Source organism: Scylla paramamosain, chromosome 12 (assembly GCF_035594125.1).
Source record: "Scylla paramamosain isolate STU-SP2022 chromosome 12, ASM3559412v1, whole genome shotgun sequence".
Taxonomy (NCBI): Eukaryota; Metazoa; Arthropoda; class Malacostraca; order Decapoda; family Portunidae; genus Scylla; species Scylla paramamosain.
In genome coordinates this window covers 25,888,745-25,911,439 of record NC_087162.1, presented here as the reverse complement: position 1 = coordinate 25,911,439, position 22,695 = coordinate 25,888,745, and the positions used below count along the sequence as shown (strand labels likewise).

At 36.3% G+C, this 22,695-nt stretch overlaps 1 protein-coding gene and 2 long non-coding RNA genes across 4 annotated transcripts; 1 reads left to right on the top strand and 2 right to left on the bottom strand.

Annotated features, from left to right (window-relative positions):
• Positions 1 to 876: 876 nt before the first annotated feature.
• LOC135105956 (sodium-coupled monocarboxylate transporter 2-like) lies at positions 877 to 22,654 on the top strand. Of its 2 annotated transcripts, none has more exons than XM_064014693.1 (12): positions 877 to 986; positions 14,211 to 14,442; positions 14,901 to 15,034; positions 15,321 to 15,509; positions 15,727 to 15,878; positions 16,483 to 16,623; positions 16,786 to 17,004; positions 17,218 to 17,336; positions 18,025 to 18,170; positions 18,301 to 18,494; positions 21,113 to 21,213; positions 22,231 to 22,654. In XM_064014693.1, exons 1-12 carry the CDS (start codon positions 984 to 986, stop codon positions 22,362 to 22,364), a joined length of 1,764 nt encoding a protein of 587 aa, XP_063870763.1. In that variant the 5' UTR covers positions 877 to 983; the 3' UTR covers positions 22,365 to 22,654. The 2 variants fall into 2 exon arrangements, with proteins under 2 accessions (XP_063870763.1, XP_063870762.1); XM_064014692.1 differs by having other exon boundaries at positions 18,013 to 18,170.
• Positions 5,325 to 6,746, bottom strand: LOC135105958 (uncharacterized). The gene is made up of 2 exons (XR_010271075.1): positions 6,260 to 6,746; positions 5,325 to 5,805 (listed from the first exon to the last, which is right to left on the bottom strand). It is a non-coding gene; the product is annotated as an uncharacterized LOC135105958 (long non-coding RNA).
• On the bottom strand, positions 11,932 to 13,423 carry LOC135105957 (uncharacterized). Its single transcript, XR_010271074.1, has 2 exons — positions 12,955 to 13,423; positions 11,932 to 12,458 (listed from the first exon to the last, which is right to left on the bottom strand). It is a non-coding gene; the product is annotated as an uncharacterized LOC135105957 (long non-coding RNA).
• Positions 22,655 to 22,695: the final 41 nt, after the last annotated feature.

The window sequence follows — 22,695 nt, the reverse complement described above, 5'->3', positions numbered from 1 at the left end:
ATATATATATATATATATATATATATATATATATATATATATATATATATATATATATATATATATATATATATATATATATATATATATATATATATATATATATATTCCTTCAAGAGAGGATATTTATTGATTTCAATAGAATAAAAAAAGAAAAGGAAAATACTGAGGTAATATTATTAACATTTACTGAAATCAATGTTGCCAAGATTTCATGTAAGCTTTTATGTTTATGAGTTTATACATAAAAGGTTTATGATAAAACTTTTCTATGCATTGTCTTCAAAACTCTCTATTTTTTTAAAAATACTTTTTATAAGTAGAATTGTACTTGCACAAAGCTAAGAACCAACACACGGACACAGAAGATGCCTTGATTCACAGTGTTGATACCTTGAATATTCCAGTCATTGTTAGACGATTGTCATCTTTTAATTAAGTATTAACGAGCAGCCTCTCTACAAACTTTTCCAGTGCTTCCCGGTGTCTGACAGATAGTCTGGGCAGACTCATAGCTTGGTCAGGGCGTCCTTATAGTCAGTGTATGCAGGAACCAGAATGCCGTGCGTGCCCTTTTCTAATCACTCTCCAACTCCTGTTGTTGTATGAGAGTCAGAGAGGTGGACCAGGCTGGGGAGACATACACGAGTTTGGGAATGTGTGAAAGTAGGACGCATCACTCCTCAACTCGTCTGGCGATGTTTGCCCAGATTGTAGATCAGGTGTGTGTGTGTGTGTGTGTGTGTGTGTGTGTGTGTGTGTGTGTGTGTGTGTGTGTGCATGCTTTTCCATTTATGAGAGAGAGAGAGAGAGAGAGAGAGAGAGAGAGAGAGAGAGAGAGAGAGAGAGAGAGAGAGAGAGAGAGAGAGAGAGAGAGAGAGAGGGAGAGAGCGACATTGCCAGTTTAACCCTCCCACGGCTGAGGACAACTCCACTTTCGCGACCTGTAAACGATTAGGAAAGACAGCTCCTCAACACTCTCAATGGTACAGTAGCCATTCTTCTCCAGATATGTTGATTCAGAACACTGTAGAATTTTCTTGTACAGAGTGATGCCTCATTTGTTAATATATATATATATATATATATATATATATATATATATATATATATATATATATATATATATATATATATATATATATATATATATATATATATGTGTCAAAAGTGTTTGATATGCCTAAGGCAACAGCAAAAGTTTCACGAAAATCACTAAAAGAGGATGACCAAGCTAAGGGATGTAACCCGAGTGGTTGTGATCTCGCTGTCCCGGTTTGTGGTGAGGGAGTGATCTCAGTCGGTCACTATGAGCTCTGAGCTCTTTCCGTAGAGAAACGGTTGGCTAGGTGAGCAGCAGACAACCGTAGGTGGATGACATGCACACACATGCAGACACAGAATTGTAAAGCACAAAAAAAAAAAAAAAAAATTCCAAAAGGAACTTAATAAAGTATATATATTTTTTACATACCGTAGCTACTTGTTGCTAGATGCACAAGGGCTATACATTGGGAGGCTCGCCCATTTGCTTCGCAGTCTACGTGCACAAAACTAAGTAAGAATCAACACACGGAAACAGAAGATGTTTCATTTCACAGTGTTTATACGCTGAATATTCCATTGTTACATGAACGGTATCTTTTAAGTATTAACGAGCAGCCCCTCTACAAACTTTTCCAGTGCTTCCCGGTGTCTGGTAGATAGTCTGTGCAGAGTCATGGCTTGGTCAGGGCGCCCTCATAGTCCGTGTATGCATGGGCCAGGATGCCGTGCGTGCCTTCTTCTGATCACTCTCCAGCCCTATTGTTGTATGAGAGTCAGAGAAGAGGACCAGGCTGGGAAGGCATACATGAATTTGGGAAGGGTGAAAGCAGAATGCACCACCTTTCAACTCGTCTGTCGACGTTTGCCCAGACTGTAGATCATATGTGTGTGTGTGTGTGTGTGTGTGTGTGTGTGTGTGTGTGTGTGTGTGTGTGTGTGTGTGTGTGCGCGCACACATGTTTGTTCATTTATATGAAGAGAGAAAGAAGCAAGGTCAATCTTACTCAACTTCGTGAGATGTCAACAATTAGAAATCCCCTCCTGAACACTTTAAGATTATTGATATTACAGTATGCATTCTTCAGATGTGTTAGTGAAGTATATTGTATAATCTTCTTGTACAGTGGTGTCTGATTTGTAAAAAGTATATATATATATATATATATATATATATATATATATATATATATATATATATATATATATATATATATATATATATATATATATATTATGTAAGAGCATCACTGGACAAGGAAAACAAACGAGGAAAAAAATAATCCTATTAAGGTGCCAGTCTCAAAAGAGATATCAAGAGAATCACCTAAAATTGAAGAATAAGTGTTTTCAAACCTCCCTCTTGAAAGAGTTCAAGTCATAGGAAGGAGAAAATACAGAGGCAGGCAGGGAGTTCAGTGTTTACTAGAGAAAAGGATGAATGATTAAGAGTACTGGTTAACTCTTGCATTAGAGAGGCAGACAGACTGCGGATGAGAGAGGGAAGAAAGTCATGTGCAGCAAGACCGCGGGGAGGGGAGGCATGCAGTTAGGAAGATCAGAAGAGCAGTTAGCATGAAAAATAGCGGTAGAGGATAGCAAGAGATGCAACAATGCGGCGATGAGTTAAAGGAGGGGAGATGATAAGGCGAAAAGCTTTTGATTCCACCCTGTCTAAAATAGCGGTATGAGTGGAATCCCCCTTAATTGTGAAGCATATTCCATATACGGACGGATAAGGCCCTGTACAGAGTTAGCAGCGGGTGGGTGGAGGGGTGAGAATAACTGGCGGAGACGACTCAGAGCGTTTAACTTTAAAGAACCTGTTTTAGTTAGAGATGAGATGTGAAGTTTCCAATTTAGATTATAAGTAATGGACACACCGAGGATATTCAGTGTAGAAGAGGGAGACAGTTGAGTGTCATTGAAGAAGAGGGGATAGTTGTCCTGAAGGTTGTGTCGAGTTGAATTGAGTTTTTGAGGCATTGAATAATCCTGAGTTTGCTTTGCCCCAGTCAGAAATTTTAGAGAGATCAGAAGTCAGGCATTCTGTGGCTTCCCTGCGTGAACTGTTTACTCTCTGAAGGAATGGACGTGTACGAAAAGATATGGAAAGCTGCAGGATGGTATCATCAGCGTAAGAGTGGATAGGACAAAAAGTTTGGTTTAGAAGATCATTGATCAATGACAGGAAGAGAGTGGGTTAGGTTACATGACAGAACAGTGACCGTCTACCACAGCAGCAATTGGACGGTCAGAAAAGAAACTTGAGATGAAGTTACAGAGAGAAGGATAGAAGCCGTAGTTGGATAATTTGGAAATCAAAGCTTTGTGCCAGACTCTATCAAAAGTGTTTGATATGCCTAAAACAACAGCAAAAGTTTCACGAAAATCACTAAAAGAGGATAATCAAGACTCGGTAAGGAAAGTCAGAAGATCACCAGTAAAGCTGCCTTGACGGAAACCATACTGGCGATCAGATAGAAGGTTGTGAAGTGATAGATGTTTAAGAATGCCCCTGTTGAAGATAGATTTAAAAACTTTACATAGGTAGGTAATTAAAGTAATAGAACGGTAGTTTGAGGGTTTAGAACGGTCATTCTTTTTAGGAACAGGCTGAATGTTGGCAAACTTCCAGCAAGAAGGAAAGGTAAATGTTGATAGATGGAATTGGAAGAGTTTAACTAGGCGAGGTGCAAGCACGGAAGCACAGTTTCAAAGAACAATAGGAGGGACCCCATGAGATCCATAATCCTTCCGAGGGTTTATGCCCGCGAGGGTATGGCAAACGTCACTGCGAAGGATCTTAATGGGTAGCATGAAGTAGTCAGAGAGTGGAGGAGAAGGAGGAACAACTCCTGAATCATCCAAGGTACCTCTCTTATGCGCTCAGCACACAGAGATTGGTCTCTGACACGGAAGCATTAGTCACTCCAAGGAAAATCCTCTGGTTCCCCAAACAGGCAGAGACAAAACGCCAGAGGCACCTCCGCTTTGGGGGATCCAGAGGAGGGATCGGAACGATATAAGATTGTGATCGGAAGAACCCAACGGAGAAGATAATTTGACAGCACAGGCAGTAGGATTAGAGGTTAAGAAAAGGTCAAGAATGTTGGGGGTATCTTCAAGACGTCAGGAATACGAGTAGGGTATTGCATCAGATGCTCTAGGTCTTGGTGGATAGCAGAGTTAAAGGCTAGTTCACCAGGATGATCAGTGAAGGGAGAGAAAAGCCAAAGCTGGTGGTGAATAATGAAGTCTCCATGAATGGAGATCTCCGCAAAAAGGAAGAGGATCAGAATGTGTTCCACTTTGGAAGTTAAGTAGTCAAAGGATTTCTTATAGTCAAAGAAATTAAATGAGAGGTAGAAAGTTACAGATAAATTTAGTTTGAGAGTGACTTTGTAATCGTAGCCCGATGGTGGAAAACTCGGAAGATTCAAGAGCGTGGGCATGAGAGTAATTAAGTCATTGCGAACATAGACTCAACATCCATCTTTGGATTGAAAATGATGATAGAGAAAGTAGGAGTTAACAGAATAGAGGCTACTGTCAGTTGCGTCAAACATCTGTGTTTCAGTAAGGAAAAAAAGATGAGGCTTACTAAAGGAGAGATGGTGTGCTACAGACTGAAAATTAGATCTAAGACCACGAATGTTGTAAAAGTTAATGAATAAAAAAGTTGAGGGGGGTTGTTAAGATACTTAGGGTCATTATCAGAAGAGCAGTCCAACCTGGGAACATTTGTGGTCCCCTCCCCTGATGGGGACTCCGAGGATGATGTAGGAGTAACCATATTAATTTTCAATTTTGAATGAAGTGTGTGTGTGTGTGTGTGTGTGTGTGTGTGTGTGTGTGTGTGTGTGTGTGTAATTAGGTGCACGTACTTTTGTGTGAAGAAAGAAAGTTGTCTTTAGAGGGCAGGCTGTGACTACCCCCTTGTGCTGTGAGACAAAAGGAAACGTTCAGTGAGGTCACAGCTTGGTTAATGATAAGTTCACAACATCCCCTCAATCAGTCCTTCATACCTCACTGGGAGCAACTATCGTTTCGGCATATATATATATATATATATATATATATATATATATATATATATATATATATATATATATATATATATATATATATATATATATATATATATATATATATATATATATATATATATATATATATATAACTGTGTGTGTGTGTGTGTGTGTGTGTGTGTGTGTGTGTGTGTGTGTGTGTGTGTGTGTGTGTGTGTGTGTAACTTTATCCCCGTATAAAAACAATCATTGTAATATAATACAAATTCATTTATTGAATTCTTGTTTGCACAATTATAACATATACATGACTAGGAAGAAGGGCTAAAGAGAAGTTACATAAATAAGAGAGTAAATAAAACTAAACAACTGCCAGGTTGTTGATATCGTCACTACAAAAAAAAAAAAAAGAACAATGGATGCAACTCATGATAGAAGCTTGGAGCGCAAAACTCATCACTTCTAATTTAAAGAATCAAACATGAGTAATCGTGTGCAGCTTCTTCGACTTGGTGACGCAATTACCAACACTGTTAGATGTCTGACGTGGGTGTCCAGGAGGAAGAGGGCGACCGACCGTTCAGTACTAAGTTCGATGCCGTTTGTTTTTAAACAGCGTCGGGTGAATGTAATAGCGATCAGGTTCAGGAGCGGCTACAGGATTGGGCATCCCAGAGGCGACCTCAGCCAGGGCCACCAGGGCTGCCAGCACAGCAACGAGGAAGAACAACTATAGGGGAAACAATAGGAACACATGCGTGTCAAAAATAGAAAATCAGATACCTACCATAGCAAATGTTATGCATTACACCACTGTGAAAACATGGACAACAAAATTTCAAACTGTGAGCCAAATAAGAATCGTAGTGTAATTTGAAAAGTAGATTTAACGTACATTAGTGTTATTTACTTTCAGGTCTAAAGGAGACTAGTTAATAGCAGAGAAATTTGGGGAGAAAAGTTTTCAACTGCTCCAACCAGAAAGTTACATAAGCGAGAAATTTTAATTTATTGGCGAATTTATATTATGATGAAACAATACACTTGTTTCTGTTGCACTTTACTAGTGTTGCAAACGTGTTGTTGTTATAGTTTCTTATTAGTACAGTTCTCTATAGTAAGTTCCATTTTAAAATTCATAAATGTGACACGGATATGTGTTTGCATTACTTAGGAATACGTACCACTTTCATGGTGGACGGAGTGCAGGTGGATCGGCTGGTTAGGAAAGATGCTGACTTCGGCGAATGCCCCGGGTTTTTATACACTGTACCAAGGCAAACCCAGCAGGGATGCCAAGTGTGCCTGGCAATACCCTTAGGTGCATTTTTTAAAGTTAATTGTTGACTTTCTCTTAGTGATATTAGCATATTTCAGTTAATATGCTATCTTGGATATGATCGACTGAACATTCTTTTTCATCAATGCATTTACAAAATAGATTCATATATGTAATGTACCCAAGTGTCCATGACAGTCAGTCCTTGTGAGGACGAAGAAATCTGGAACCTCTTTCGTCATGACAAATGCGTTGGCGACAGTATTTTCTTGCTAGTTGTTTACCAGCGTGAACTAGTTCTAGCTAGACGGAAAAATCATGTCATATGACGTCACATTTCAGACACCCAATACTTGTTCACGGGTTCCATCAGACATCTTAATATGACATGAGGTTCTGATATATATATATATATATATATATATATATATATATATATATATATATATATATATATATATATATATATATATATATATATATATATATATATATATATATATATATATATATATATATATATATATATATATATATATATATATATATATATATATATATAGTGTTGTGTTTAATAGGCAAGACCAGTACATGTATAAGGTCAGATGAAACCAAATAATATATTCTTGGTAAACCAGGATGACCACCAAAGTAAGTAGTAAACTTCACTTTTGTCAATAAATCATTGATGGCCATTGAAACCATAAACAAGTGCATAATTGTCCCACGAAATCATTTGTATTTGCCACCCTTGAAGTAAAACATGTTGAGAAACTCGTTGACCAGAACCTAACATTTAAAAGAAAAGAGGAGTCTGAAAAAAAAAAAAAAAGATACCTGAAATAGATTTGTGCATTACCAGACAGAAGTGAATAACATTAAATTAAAGAACTAATGGTAAAACAAGAGGTTCAGACCAGAGGTCAGACCACGCACTGCTGTGTGTCACTCTGGACAAGGAAAGAGGAAACTGCTCGTCGGTGAGGCAGCTCCAAGCAGGATCTTCAAGGTTAGGAGACTCGTACGATCAACTACCAGCGTGGTGCAAGTTACAAAAGAGCGTGTGGCATAAGACAGATACGGATAATATGGCGATTGAATTACAGGGTTAAGTCCCATCAGAGGTGAACGGTGGCATAAATAGAAGTGGATGTAATGTTGAGGGAGAGAAGCACCACCATCATAAACTGCACATGTAGAACCAACATTCGATGTTTAATCGTTACCAAACTTGAGAATGAGTCCGACCAAGATGGAAGAGATTACTTGATAGTACGATAATTTGGAAATCAATTAACCAGAAAGGCAACATACAGTTTGAGAAAATGACAAAACGTCCAGGTGAGCAGCTTAAAGAGCATTTCGTGAAACTACAACTAACAGACAAATGACTCAGATGAAACCGACGATAATGACTTGGAAAACGTACCATACATACCAATTTTAGGTGTGAGTCTGAAAAAAAAAATCTTAACAAAGATCTAAGTTATGCAGGATTGTGTCCAGCCTTAGTAAATGTACTCTGCGTATCTTGAGAGTTGTTTATCTTCGCTGTCTTAAATGTAGTACTTATTGCTATGTTCTACCTAGGCTTATGGTGGTTCAATAAACTAGTGGTTTTGTTTAGGTCATGTAACCGTACGATATAAAACAAGTATAAAGGTATTAGTGTATGGATACCTTAGTCAAACTTTCTGATATAAGTATAGTGAAGACTTCGATTATGGTGGAACAAATGTCAAACAGGTACACGAAAAAAAGAAGGGGTGTCTCGAGAAAATCACTCCAGTAAGGCACACGATCGGGTTCCTAAAAGTAAATTAAGAGAGAGGCATAAACGACTAGGACACGGAGAGATAATGATCAAAGGAATTGTAGACCAAGAATCAAGAAGAAATTAGATACGTAAGAAGGAAGAATGAAACAATAATGGAAATAATGAAGAAGGAAGTAAGAAACTAGAAAGAATAAATGAGGGGAAGAAGATGATAAACACGAAAGCAGGTACCAAGATTACAAGAAGCTGTCACCACCTTGATAGATGAAAGACAGGACGTGACCACCGAGGAGAACAAGATGCGTTAAGTCATCACAAAACTAACACAGCCAGAGAACAGCAACAGTTTACAAGAATAGATAACCAAGTGGCTATCACAAAATTAGTACACAAGGGAAGCAGAGCTCACCGGGAGCAAATGACATGGACAAGACAGTCGGCACACCATAGGACGCCGCCTCCTTGTTCCTGATTAAATGAAGATGCGATTACCGAAGTTACTCGAGAATGAATCTTTTTGAAAGGTACGGGAAAATTAGCTGTATGATCGAACTATGGGAAAATAAATATAATTACTTGAAAATTAACCTTATTGAAAAAAAAAAAAATAAGAAACTGAACCGTATGATCGAAATATTGGAAAATAAATGTTATAGCAATGGAAGCCATGTTGGGGCAAAAAGGTCGCTCTAATAGCACGTGTATATTATGAGGTGTAGGAGATAGAAATAGGCAGAAAGAGATAGAAACAAGCTAGACATAACTGTCAGACAAGATAGGATCAAGATGGCCAAGCCGCCTGACACATTACCAGTAAGTAGAGCCAAACAGTTGTAATACAGTCAGAGTAAAATGCTGGTGTAATGTATTGATAGAGGGGTACTGGGATATGTAGGATGTGCTTCCTTATTGAATATTAGTTGCGGGGTCTGTGTAGGATGTGTTTTATCATTGAGTGTTAATTGCGTGAGGTGATTTGAATCAGAAGTGTAACGTGAAGTGTTCCGAGGAATTTTGATGGAATTTGCGTGAAGAGAGATTGATACAATTTTTCGTAGTTTTCATTGTTGTCGGAAGTCGTATATGATTGTCTGAGTGTAAATATATGTAAATAATACAAATTAAGTAAAACTCATAAAAACTTAAACGCGTTCCCTTGAACCCACAAATGTCAGCTTTAGAGATAAGGGAGGCAGCAAGATCGTGCAGCATAGAAGCACGACAGAATAAGTGCAATGTACATTTACACACACACACACACAAAAAAAAAAAAAAAAAAGTTAATTCACCGGTGAAAGAGTCACCTACCAAGGGGTCCCGAGCGATTTCTTGCCCTTCACTTTGTTTGGAGGCCATATGGTGAAAATACAGGTAAATGAAATCGCAGTAGACCTTTTTTTTCATTATTATTATTATTATTATTATTATTATTATTTACATGCATTACTATTAATAGATGATGGTGTGATAGTATGAATAAGTAGAAAAAATGTGTGAAGAAACTGAACATTGTGTTGCAGTACTGTAACGATTATGGAATGGTTATAAATGAAAAGAAAACACTATTTTTTTGTTACTAATAATAAGGAAACAAATAGGCAAATCCTAAGAGTGGCAGAAATGAGCATGATCTGCGAGGCAACATACCTGTACCTCGGCGCATGGTTCACGAACACCGCCGAGATGGAAACTCATGAACTTGCACAAGATAGACAAGATAAAGTATGTTATCGGAGAAAAGCAAAATAGTGCAACAAAAGTCATGACATACAACACAGATATCAATCAGATGTTAATATTACAAAGTACATATGACTGATATGTATATATCTGACTAATTACGAGAAACGCTCTTTAGATTAAAGTTGATGTCACACAGACTCAACAGAGACACAGGGAGGCGAAGTCGCACACCTACCCAAGATGGAATTTGTGTTTGTGGAGGTATTCAAGTGCAGACAGATCGACACGTGTTGGTAGTGTCCACTGACTGTTCGCGTTCCCGGCAAGCATACAGTACCTAAATTGTGAAGTATGGATGTTCCGTCGAACGAGAACGTTCATTTAAAGAAGTTATGTTATTATTATCCGTCCATGTATGGAGTTCCACTCATACCGCTCTTTTAGACAGGGTGGAATCAAAAGCTTTTCGTCTCATCAACTCCTCTCCTCTAACTGACTGTCTTCAGTCTCTTTCTCATCGCCGTAATGTTGCATCTCTAACTATCTTCTACCGCTATTTTCATGCTAACTGGTCTTCTGATCTTGCTAACTGCATACCTCCCCTCCTTCCGCGGCCTCGCTGCACAAGACTTTCTTCTTTCTCTCATCCCTATTTTGTCCACCTCTCTAATGCAAGAGTTAACCAGTATTCTCAGTCATTCATCCCTTTCTCTGGTAAACTCTGGAACACCATGGCTGCTTCTGTATTTCCACCTTCCTATGACTTAAATTCTTTCAAGAGTTAGGTTTCAAGCCACTTATCCTTCAATTTTTGACTACTGCTTCGGATCCTATTCGGAGACCAGCATCTCAGTGTTTTTTTTTTTTTTTTGTTGCCCTTGGCCAGTGTCTCTCCTACATAAAAAAAAAATTACTGTAAGAATACTTTTTGAATAAACTGTGGAGTCAGCCTTGCAACGTTCAAAAGAAAAGTATTTCTTTGTTCGGACAAAATGTAGTGATGTACCTCTTTTTTCTTTTGTTTATGGAAATGGATTTTGCCTATAAATTAACAAACTAATATATATATATATATATATATATATATATATATATATATATATATATATATATATATATATATATATATATATATATATATATATATATATATATATATATATATAGTGTGTATGTATGTGTGTAATATCAATAATAATAATAATAATAATAATAATAATAATAATAATAATAATAATAATAATAATAATAATAATAATAATGATAATAATAATAATGATAATAATAATAATAATAATAATAATAATAATAATAATAATAATAATAATAATAATAATAATAATAACAATATTTGGTTTATTCATTTACAGCCCTATCGGCTGAAAATCCACATGTTACATACTAATTTACATGTTAACATAATACTATATCTTATGTATACCTTAACCCTGAGGAAGTATCTTGCACAGAGATACTATGGTTGCAACTTGTCGCCGACCAACCTGGAAGACCAGAGCCGGGATGATCAGGTCACCCCATGATTTTTTTTTTTTTTTTCAGGAGTTTGTTTCTCCTCCCTAAGTAGCGGATCACAGCTCTTGTCTTACATCAGGTACCTAATCATGGCTAGGTGAGCAGGGACTACACTATAAAAAAGTCCGCCCAAAGACCTGACACATTTGTGAATCGGGCGCGCTAACCACTGCGCCACCAGGTGGTGTGTGAGTGTGATTCACCTACGGTCGTCTGCAGGTCACCCAGCCAGCCGTTACCCTACGGAAAGATCTCAGAGCTCATAGTGACCGATCTTTGGGTAGGACTGAGACCATTTACACACCACACACCAGGACAGCGAAGTCACAACCCCCTCGGGTTACATCCCGTACCTACTTGCTGCTAGGTGAACAGCGGCTACACATAAAGGGGCTCACCCTCACCCTTTGCTCGTCACGGCCGGGATTCGGCCCCGGGCCTTCTTGGATGTGAGCCGACCGCGCTAAGCACTACACTACGTGTGTGTGTGTGTGTGTGTGTGTGTGTGTGTGTGTGTGTGTGTGTGTGTGTGTGTGTGTGTGTTTCTATAAATAAATTATGATCGATGAAATTAAAAACAGTAATCATTGAAACAGATTCATTTACTGAACTCTTATTTCCACAACAGTAATATGTACATGACTACAACAACCACAATAAATGAAACTGAATAAATAGCCGAGGTGTTGTTAATAGCGTCACTAAAAAAAAAAAAAATCATGAGAACCACACATTGATAAGTAAAAATAAAATTGGACTACTGAGGCATTGGCAGCATCCTCACTATATAAAAAAAAAAAAAAAAATCAAGAGGACGCGCTCCGCTCATGATAAAAGCTTTGAGAGCAACACTCATCGTGTACATCATTTTTCTTTTGCTCATGTAATTATGAATACTGTTGATGTCCGACAATGGTGGCCAGGAGGAGGAGGGTGACATCATTCAGTACTAATTGCGGTCCAAGAATCTCTTGTTATTACGTTTTTTGTTTCGTAATGAGATGGGCAAGAGGTAGCGATCAGGCTCAGGAGCGGCTACAGGATTGGGCATCCCAGAGGCAACCTCAGCCAGGGCCATCAGGGCTGCCAGCACACCAACGAGGAGGAACAACTATAGGGGAAACAGCAGGAACACATGTGTGTCAAAAATAGAGAATCAGGTACCTACCATAGCAGATGTTATGCACTACACCACTGTGAAATACGTAAAACATGGACAACGAAGTTTCAAACTGGGAGCCAAATAAGAACAGTAATGTAATTTGAAAAGTAGATTTAATGAACGTTAGTGTTATTTACTTTCAGGTGTAAATGAGTCTAGCTAATAGCACAAGAATTTGGGAAGAAAAATGTTCTACTGCCTCTACCAGAAAAGTTACATAAGCGAGAGACTTTCATTTGTTGACTAATTTATATTGTTATGATGACAATATACTTGTTAACATAAATCAATGTGTGGTTCTGTTGCACTTTACTTTTGGTGCGAACATAATATGAGTGCTGTTGTTATACTTTCTTTTCGGTAAAGTTCTCTATAACAAGTTCCATTTTAAATTTCATAAATGTGACATGGATATGTGGTCTTATTATTTTGGTAGTCTACTTACCACTTTCATGGTAGACGGAGTGCAGGTGGATCGGCTGGTTAGGAGAGATATAAAGACTAAAGCGAGTGTCCCAGGTTTTATACACAGTAACACGGAAGACTAAAGAAATGATGCCATGTGTGCCTAACAATGTTCCAGAATGACATTTTTTTTTCTAACATCAATAACTTTTCTTAGCAATATTAAAAAATTTTCAGAACGGATTGTATCTAAGACATGATCCATCGAACATTGTTTTCATCAATATATTTACAAATGTGCCAGAGTGTCTAAGACAGTCAATCCTTGTGAGGACGAAGAAATCTGAAACAATCTCTTTCGTCATGACAAATGTGTTGGCGACAGTATTTTCTTCGTAGGTTTCCAACAGAGAGAACGGGTTGCATCAGACATATTAATGTGACATGAGTTCCTCTGTCGAACGTCGTTATCACACCGCCACATGTGATTGTTTATGCATTAATGTGTGTGTGTGTGTATATATATATATATATATATATATATATATATATATATATATATATATATATATATATATATATATATATATATATATATATATATATATATATATATATATATATATATATATATATATATATATATATATATATATATATATATATATATATATATATATATATATATATATATATATATATATATATATATATATATATATATATATATATATATATATATATATATATACATACATACACACACAAACCTTCATTAGGTCTCTTCCTCGTCTATAACGACAGATTTATTTAATTTAGTTCATTTTATTTTTATGTATAGACTACTTCATCGTAAGCACTGCAAATTACCAAATCATTATCACGAACGTTCTCCGTGGTGCTTCTTCATTGAAATGACACTTATGAAGTTACTAGAAGATGCAATAAACAGATTATGTTCCGTTCTCAGTCCGATATTATATTAGTCCATAAATAGTGCAATTTACATTGATTTGTCAAAACGAAAGTATTATGGGAACAGCCTCTCCGGCAACCACACCTTGATTTCCCAGCTCACAGGAATCACCCACTCACTTTGTTGACATAACTGAAGTTCATATATATTCATTTATTTGTTATCCCAGATATTGGTACTTTTTTTTTTTTTACGGGAAATAAACAATCAAGTTGCCAAAATTAGAATGTTTTGTTGCCAAATACACGAAATCTCTAGAGCAGCGTCAGAGATTATTCTTGTTTCAATAAGTAAATCCAAAAATCACTTAATTTGACCAGGACAAACCAATGGAAGAAACAGCACAGGACGAGGTAGCGAAATTCTCAACCCTGGATTATGTGGTTTTCGGTGCCATGTTGGTGATCTCCTTCCTGGTTGGCCTTCTGTGTGGCTTTCGAAGGAACACTTCCTCTTCTCCACTCAATTATGTCCAAGCCAAAGGATCCCTGTCACCACCAGCTATCGTGTTATCCCTGCTTGGCGGAGCCATATCATCCATATCTGTATTAGGTAAGATATTTTACAATACCATTATATCACATCTCAGTCTTAATTCTAAGCTGTGAATGTTGTGGTTGACATTACAGTAAACTACAGTGAAATATATGTTTCATGCAGAATGCTACTGTGATAAGTTCAAATATTGCATCTTCCTATTCCCTTTAATTTTCAAGTCCTGATTTCTCCATGAAATTATGCTTGATGTAGGTACTTTATTGAATTTACTCTGTTTCACCTATTTCTATCAGTGTATTTATTAATCTATTTATTGTCAATATTTTTTTCAGATGATATGTTCGAGTTATTCTTTTTTTTCTCTCATTCATTTTGTTCACTAACATAAATTCCCACAAAATAGTTCTCTCACAAAAATACTTACCACGACATAACCCACAATTTTCTAGTGAAAAAAAAAAAAAAAAAAATCGCAATAGAACTTATGATTTTTGCTTTCCCTTTATTGCCAGGAATCCCCACAGAAGCTTACTATTTTGGAGCGGAATTTCTAGTTTCCTTCGTGGGCATCACTCTGGGCATGACGCTAGTGTACTTCATTTTACTGCCTACCTTCTTAACCCTTAATCTGGTCTCTATAAATGAGGTATGTTAATTTTAAAGTACGATAACCATTACTTATTTTCATTATGGAAACGGTGAGTATGATCTTGGTATTGATCATGATGTTTCATTGCATGATTCTCCTAAATATCAGGTCTTTCTGTGTCTTGATATCTCTAATTTAAGGAGGAGAAAAAATAATATTCACCAAACTGCTCTCCACATATTCTTCCGTACTACAATTTCCACGCCTGACATACCACATTCTCTCAAGTAGTGATTCATTGCCATAATCCTCCTTTCATTTCTCATTGTTTTTTACTCCTCAGTACATTGAGCTACGCTACGCTTCACTTGTGCTCCGGAAGCTATCATGCCTGTCCCAGCTGTTGAATTTGACGTTGTTGATGGGAGTTCTCTTGTACGCCCCTTCAATCGCTCTCTCGACAGTTACCAACCTGCCATCATGGCCACTGATGCTTGTCCTTGGATGTGTATGCACCTTCTACACCACTCTGGTGAGTGTGTATCTACAAATCTATATGCTGAAAAGACATGTCTGCTTGGGTATCTTCTCGTGTCTTAACTCGTGACACGAAACTGGAAGTGTTATATCTATTTATATTCTTTTCTATCTGAGCATTTATTATCATGGACGTCCAAAGTTTCATAATTCCTGAGTCGTTTAGCTGAAATGTAAGTGTCCGAAGACGCGTAACTATGACATTTTTGCAGGGTGGTGTGCGGGCAGTTGTATGGACGGACGTGCTGCAGGTTATTGTTATGGTACTGGGCCCGATAACGATTATTGCACTTTGCATCACGGAGGTAGGCAGTGTGGGACAAGCATGGACGATTGTTCAGAATGGTTCCCGCTTCACTTTCAAGTACGTAACCCTTTACAAGTTTACACTTACTATTACGCAGATATAGAACATTCTCGCATTATATAATGTTACTTTCTTACTGTGTATTGTCTTTCCGTAAGAAAGTTACGTCATTACAACTTTCCTTCATTAGCACTCGTCCAGCATTGTCTCCCTTTTTATGTTTCATTTCTTATTCTGCAAAAGCAGAGTACGAGATTGAACTGAATCATGCAAATTGTAAGAAATATACAAATTCAGAAGCCTAGTAATTCAAAATTTAGTAAACATAACATGACCATAAAAAAAAAAAAAAACAGCATCGAGAAAAATGTAACATATTGTTCCAGTTATGAAAATAGGTGTGTCTTGTTCTTTGAAATCCCAGACCATTTTGGTCAAGCAATATGCATGCAGTTTTCAATGTCGCTGATTTTCAGTTGCGCTTTTATGTGTTATTTTATTCAGTGCGTTTCACTTCGTTTTCTTTTTCTTTTCTTTCCTTCACTTTATTATTTTCTTAATTCTTCATTACTCTTCTTTCTTGTCTGCATACACCTGTCTGACTGGAGGTGTTTACAGCTATAAAACACTGACACAAAACTTGAGAATCCATCCTCTGCAGCACTGACCCGAGCATTTTCGTCCGCAACTCTGCATGGGGCAACGCCATCAACGGCTTTTACTTAACATTAATGTTTTTTGGTGTGAACCAAGCTGCCTTCCAGAGGTTTTCTTCCATGAGATCCCTGCAGATGGCTCAAAGGTAAATATGTTCATTATTTTTGGCATAATTTAGTCCCCTGAATAAACATGAACATAAATAAATAAATAAATATATAGATGAACATGTAGAACAGAAATTTCCTTTTAAGATATTTAACATCCCATGGTACTCAAAGCATGACTGGTGAATCTCACGTTACAGAATTAGCCTCTTAACCGGTGTCGGGTGGATCATATTGTGGAGTGTGTTCTTTTTCTCTGGGCTCGCCGCTTACGTGGTTTACCATGACTGCGACCCACTGGCCTCTGGAAAGATACGTAAACACGACATGATTCTACCCTATCTTATCATGCACCGCCTTGGGCACCTCAGAGGCGTCGCCGGATTGTTCGTAGCAGCAGTTTGTGGAGCCGTCCTTAGGTGGGTGGCTGTTACATTAAAATTTATATCCTACAATTAAATAAAAACAAATAAATAAATAAATAAATAAATGTACAGATGAATAGATAAACAAACAAATAACTAAGTGAATTAACAAATGTCATTTACTTCCATGAATGTAAGCGCACTTTATTTTTTCTTAGCTTCCTATACGAAAGATCCTTATAGTTTAAAGTTTGCATTTGTTTGCAGCTCAACTTCCAGTTATTCAAACTCCATAGCCTGCTTGATTTGGGAGGATTTTTTGAAAGGAATTACATTTTTCAGTCGTCTAAGCCCCACCAGCTCCGTCATTGTACTGAAAATGTTGTGTAAGTCGGCTTTCAGTTTTATTTTGAACCATTTATGACTAATGGTGTGAAAATAGTTTAAATAGAGTTAACAGTAAGTACCGTCTAAAGAGTGTTAATCGCACTCAGGTATTATCCACTACTATAGAAACAAAAGTATTTTTTTTTTTTTTTTGTATTTAATTTGAATGTTCTCCAGCACGTGCTCATCATCACTTGCTATACATAACTGAATTGACCTTTCTTTATTGATTATCATCGTGTATTACCCAAATCATTACTCATCAGTCCCTAGCTTACATATGATTATAGCGGCCTCCTCCCGTCCCCTCCCTCAAATATATATATATATATATATATATATATATATATATATATATATATATATATATATATATATATATATATATATATATATATATATATATATATATATATATATATATATATATATATATATATATATATATATATATATATATATATATATATATATATTTTTTTTTTTATTAATTTATTTTTTTCATGAAAAAGTCTGAGTCAAGTGACGGGGGACAACTAAATCGGCCACAGTTCCTGATTTTGTTGAGAAATGTGTGTGTGTGTGTGTGTGTGTGTTGACAAGACGGTCTTATGAACCACTTCCGACATGAAGGTATACGTAACTCTGTTAACAATGTTGGCTTTCGTTGTTTAGCTCTTATGACAGGCCTGGTGGGATTAATACTGGGCATCCTGATGGACGGCCTGAAAGGACATATCATGAAGATAGCCAGCTCCATAACGGTTTTGACATCTAGTTCAGTCTTTACCGTCTACCTTGCGGGAATCCTCAATCCCTGGGTCAACTACAAGGTAAATGTAAATTGAAGTCATAGAGCTAATGGCATGCCACTTATTTTTGCCCTCTACTGTAATACTATGTCGCGTGTGTGTGGCTATCACATGTGCATTGTCCTTGAGTTACATCACAATTATCTTTCAGGGAGCCATAACAGGGTTTGTGGTGTCGTCTTCCTTCAGTTTATGGATAACATTTGGAAGCCTGATGCAGGGGATGTCCTCAGTCCCCACACTGCATCTCTCCACATCCGGCTGCAACATTACGCATAACATCACAGCCTCCTTGCTTACAACAACCTACCCACCAAACGCTACTCAGGCACCGCCACCTGATTCGTAAATATGCATATGATTTTTGGAATGTTTTTAAATTGACTCGAGAGCAGTTATTTTCATCACGTTAAGTCTCTCTCTCTCTCTCTCTCTCTCTCTCTCTCTCTCTCTCTCCAGTGTAAATGTCAATGTCCTCTGTGTTTGAACTGTAGTAGGAATGATACGAAAAAAAAAAAAAAGATTGGTTCTCCAGGTAGCTGGCAAACCAATTTCTAGTATCCTGATTTACTAACTTACAGGTAAAGATAAAAGCGCCGTCCTGCTAGCTACAGACATAGCCACACACAGGCTTCAGGACGCTAAACATCAATAGCAATAATAATAATAATAATAATAATAATAATAATAATAATAATAATAATAATAATAATAATAATGATAATAATAATAATAGTAATAATAGCAATGATAATAATAATAATAATAATAATAATAATAATAATAATAATAATAATAGTAATAATAATAATAATAGCAATGATGATAATAATAATGATAATAATAATAATAATAATAATAATAATAATAATAATAATAATAATAATAATAATAATAGTAAAAATGATAAAATAAAAATAACAACAACAACAATAACAACAACAACTCAACAGTAAGAGATAGGATTTGTCATGAGAAATCACTCGAAATTTAAGGAAACTTATTTGGTAAAGTTGTCATAGTATGTCCCATTCTTAAAGATGTGATTTGCGAAAAGTAAAAGTTTAAATCACTCGAATTCCGCCATAAGAGTTGACTAATGAAAGAGAAACTTCTACAGTAATGTGTAAACTTGATTCCCATGAAAATATGTTCAGTTAACTTAATTATAATAAAAAAAAAACATGTTCAATTCTCGTCGTGCATAAACGTACTTGAAGAAAATAATAATCGTCAAAGTGTGTTTTGTGTAACGTGTTGCGGATGTTAATATTTGTAGTCTCATGTTCAGCATTTAATTGCGTTTTTTAAGATCTGTGGGCAGCAAACATTATATCTGCCCTTGACGATAATATTCGAGGTCCAGGTGCATGATGAGGGATGGCAGGCCTTGGCGGGTTCAGTTCAATAAATCAAACAGGAAATCACTATGAACAAGTTAGTAAAGAACTTATCATCTTCGAATTAGCCTGATTCACAGATCCCATGATTGTGAACGGTAGCTCATGGAACCTATACAAGAGCCAGTGGAAACATTAGTAGTAATAAATGAACTATAGTTTGTTTTGGTTTGAAAAGATATCGCAGTATTGTAAATTAATGAAAATTATAGCAAAAACATTCCTGCTTTGTGTTTGTCATCGGTAACTGGATTTAAAGCCTAATACAAAACTTGAAGTACACTAGAATATTTTCCAACTTGATCGATTTCAAAGTAACTATGGGAAGTGTCAGTGGTAAATCCAACTTCAGCGAAAAATACCAATTAATTATTTGTAAGTACATGGTCATAAACTCTCTCTCTCTCTCTCTCTCTCTCTCTCTCTCTCTCTCTCTCTCTCTCTCTCTCTCTCTCTCTCTCTCTCTCTCTCTCTCTCTCTCTCGTTAAACTTCTCGGATCGTAAACTCCGGGCACTTCAGCTCTTCATTTATCTTGGATCAGATCCAGATCAGGAGAAAAGACGATGGGAGACTGTACTTACACGATTGTGTACAGAACATGCCAACCTGACTTTTACTTACACCTCCTGCCTCTTGCCCAACTTTTAATAATTCACTTTGTCTACCATACCCCCCTCTTACGTCCTTGGTAAGATGCAGCTTCCCTTATTTTAATGTTCTATGTTAGTGATATCTCCACTAAAGCACCACACTTCATCCTGGAGAACATAATGAATTCACTAAACTAAATCCAGATGTTCCGTTTGATTCTATCCTATTCCTACAACAGCTCTTCATTACCGTTTGCCTCTTGGCAGGGGTCTACGAACTTTGAACGAACTTTCTAGTTTTCCATTAACTTCACTTGAATCTAAAGCAGACATCAGCCATGAATAGCAAACACGTGGATTCCAAGCCATGTAATAGTACCAAATGTATAAAGTGGGCCTTAGCGTCAGGGCAGTTGAGTCTGGTGATAACTGCAGTCGGAATTTTAAAAGGTTAATCATTCCCCTGTAGTTGGTTTTATTGTCGAGGAATCACAACTAGGACAAGGGATGGAAAGTCAACTGGACTAATAGTGATATAAGAGATGGCAATGAACTGTTACAATACTGAATCAAGACAATCTCATACACTATCAGTCAGTTCTGCCACAACTCTGGAGTACAGTATCTCACTTCGGCATAATGTAGGAACCCTCGTACGTGTGCCCTGAGGTAGGTCTCCCAGTCTGATAAAGCGATTGGATGAGAAGGAACGGACCTGCGTTTATCCTATGTTTCGGAGCCATTATGATTTTGTATTACCACTTGAACGACTAGCCAGCTGATCCACATGAATACCTATGCCTGTGCTGATCCGCTATGAAATATGACTTTTCATTTCCATAGCAGCATCAGTGTACATAAATGAAAATGTTCAATTAAAGAATACCTCATGAAAAGTAGTTAATGCTGCTGACTGTTGAAGGTTTACGTGCAGTAATTCCTGTGCTCATCCCTTTTATTCTACACCTACAGGTCAGAATCAAACACCATCTATGATATTTCTGACTTCTACTCGGGCATTCTGTCCCTCATCCTCGGTTTGCTTGTTGCCAACATTATCTCCATTTTTACAGGTAATCCTAAGCATGAGTGTTATTTGATAATAATAATAATAAGTTTTACATACTCCATAGCGTTAAAACATTTGGTGTAATTGAATTATGTTCTCTGTTAATGCAAACGTAGTATTCCTTTACTCTAATTTTGCTCCTGTAACAAACATTTACTTTTTCATTGTCACGATAATATTACAAGCTGTCTTGCAACAGACCATTTCTCCCCTAATGATATATAAGAAACCATAATTGCAATTGTCTCCTTTTATTTACTTATTAAAGAATGTGAATATGGAGCTGGAGGACTTTAAGCCTTAAGACATAATAAAATGTAGTATATATATATATATATATATATATATATATATATATATATATATATATATATATATATATATATATATATATATATATATATATATATATATATATATATATATATATATATATAAAGTGGTGTGGGAAGTGGCGTAGTTCTAAAGATATATGTGTGACATAGAAAGAAACTATTCAAAAGTTTTAACATAAGGAAGATGGGAAGACGCAATCAGCAATCAATCCAGAAGTAAAACGTAAAAATTTTGGTACTCAATACACTGTTGTAAATATAGCATGTTTGCCTTGCCTGCCAAACCGATCTCCATTGTGTTTACATGTGGCCTTTCCCTGTTGTGTTTTGCATGCCACCTGCAGAAAAGAATGTGCTGCATGTCATAATATCACTGGCAGTGCATGTAGAATATGAAATCGTTCGTATTTGCTGATACTAGTTCAGTGTGTACCATCCAACCTTGTCCATTGCGTCCACAGCTTACACAGGCCAACGACGTTCAAATATAATGCAAGGAGAACGCGCTTTTTTTTTTTTTTTTAATCTTTACATAGCCTTGTTTGAACCCGAGAGCAAAAATTACAGCAAACAATAAGGCTAATATGCATAGATGTATTACAATATAGAGGAAAGAGATGGTCTTATTTGTTTGCTTCGTAGGAACACATCATTAACGCATAAATAAAAGGAGTTTATTCCTGCAGGTGTAGTTAATCCGCAGACTCTGAGGACGGGTGTCGTGGCTCCTCAGTGTGAACGCTTCTACAAATACCTTTGGCTGAAGATAAATGGAGAAAGAAATCCGCACATCCAGAAAGAAATAATTTCCAATAGCTAAAAATCTGCAGAAACTTTGATATGAAATAAGATAATGTAATTTTATATATATATATATATATATATATATATATATATATATATATATATATATATATATATATATATATATATATATATATATATATATATATATATATATATATATATATATATATATATATATATATATATATATATATATATATATATATATATAGAGGGAATGCAATAGAAAAACACTTCACTTTAGTGTTGAATTATGAAGCAGATCTCATAATAGCCGAATCTCTATTAATTCATCAATATACTCGTACTTAAAAAAATTAACTCTTTTCACACTGTTGTAAAAC

Excerpts from the sequence above, each read along its gene's own strand:
- LOC135105956 (XM_064014692.1), top strand. Across the intron at positions 17,005-17,217 it reads GTTTGTGGAGCCGTCCTTAG|CTCAACTTCCAGTTATTCAA; the intron begins GTGGGTGGCTGT and ends ATTTGTTTGCAG. Across the intron at positions 18,495-21,112 it reads CAGGCACCGCCACCTGATTC|GTCAGAATCAAACACCATCT; the intron begins GTAAATATGCAT and ends CTACACCTACAG.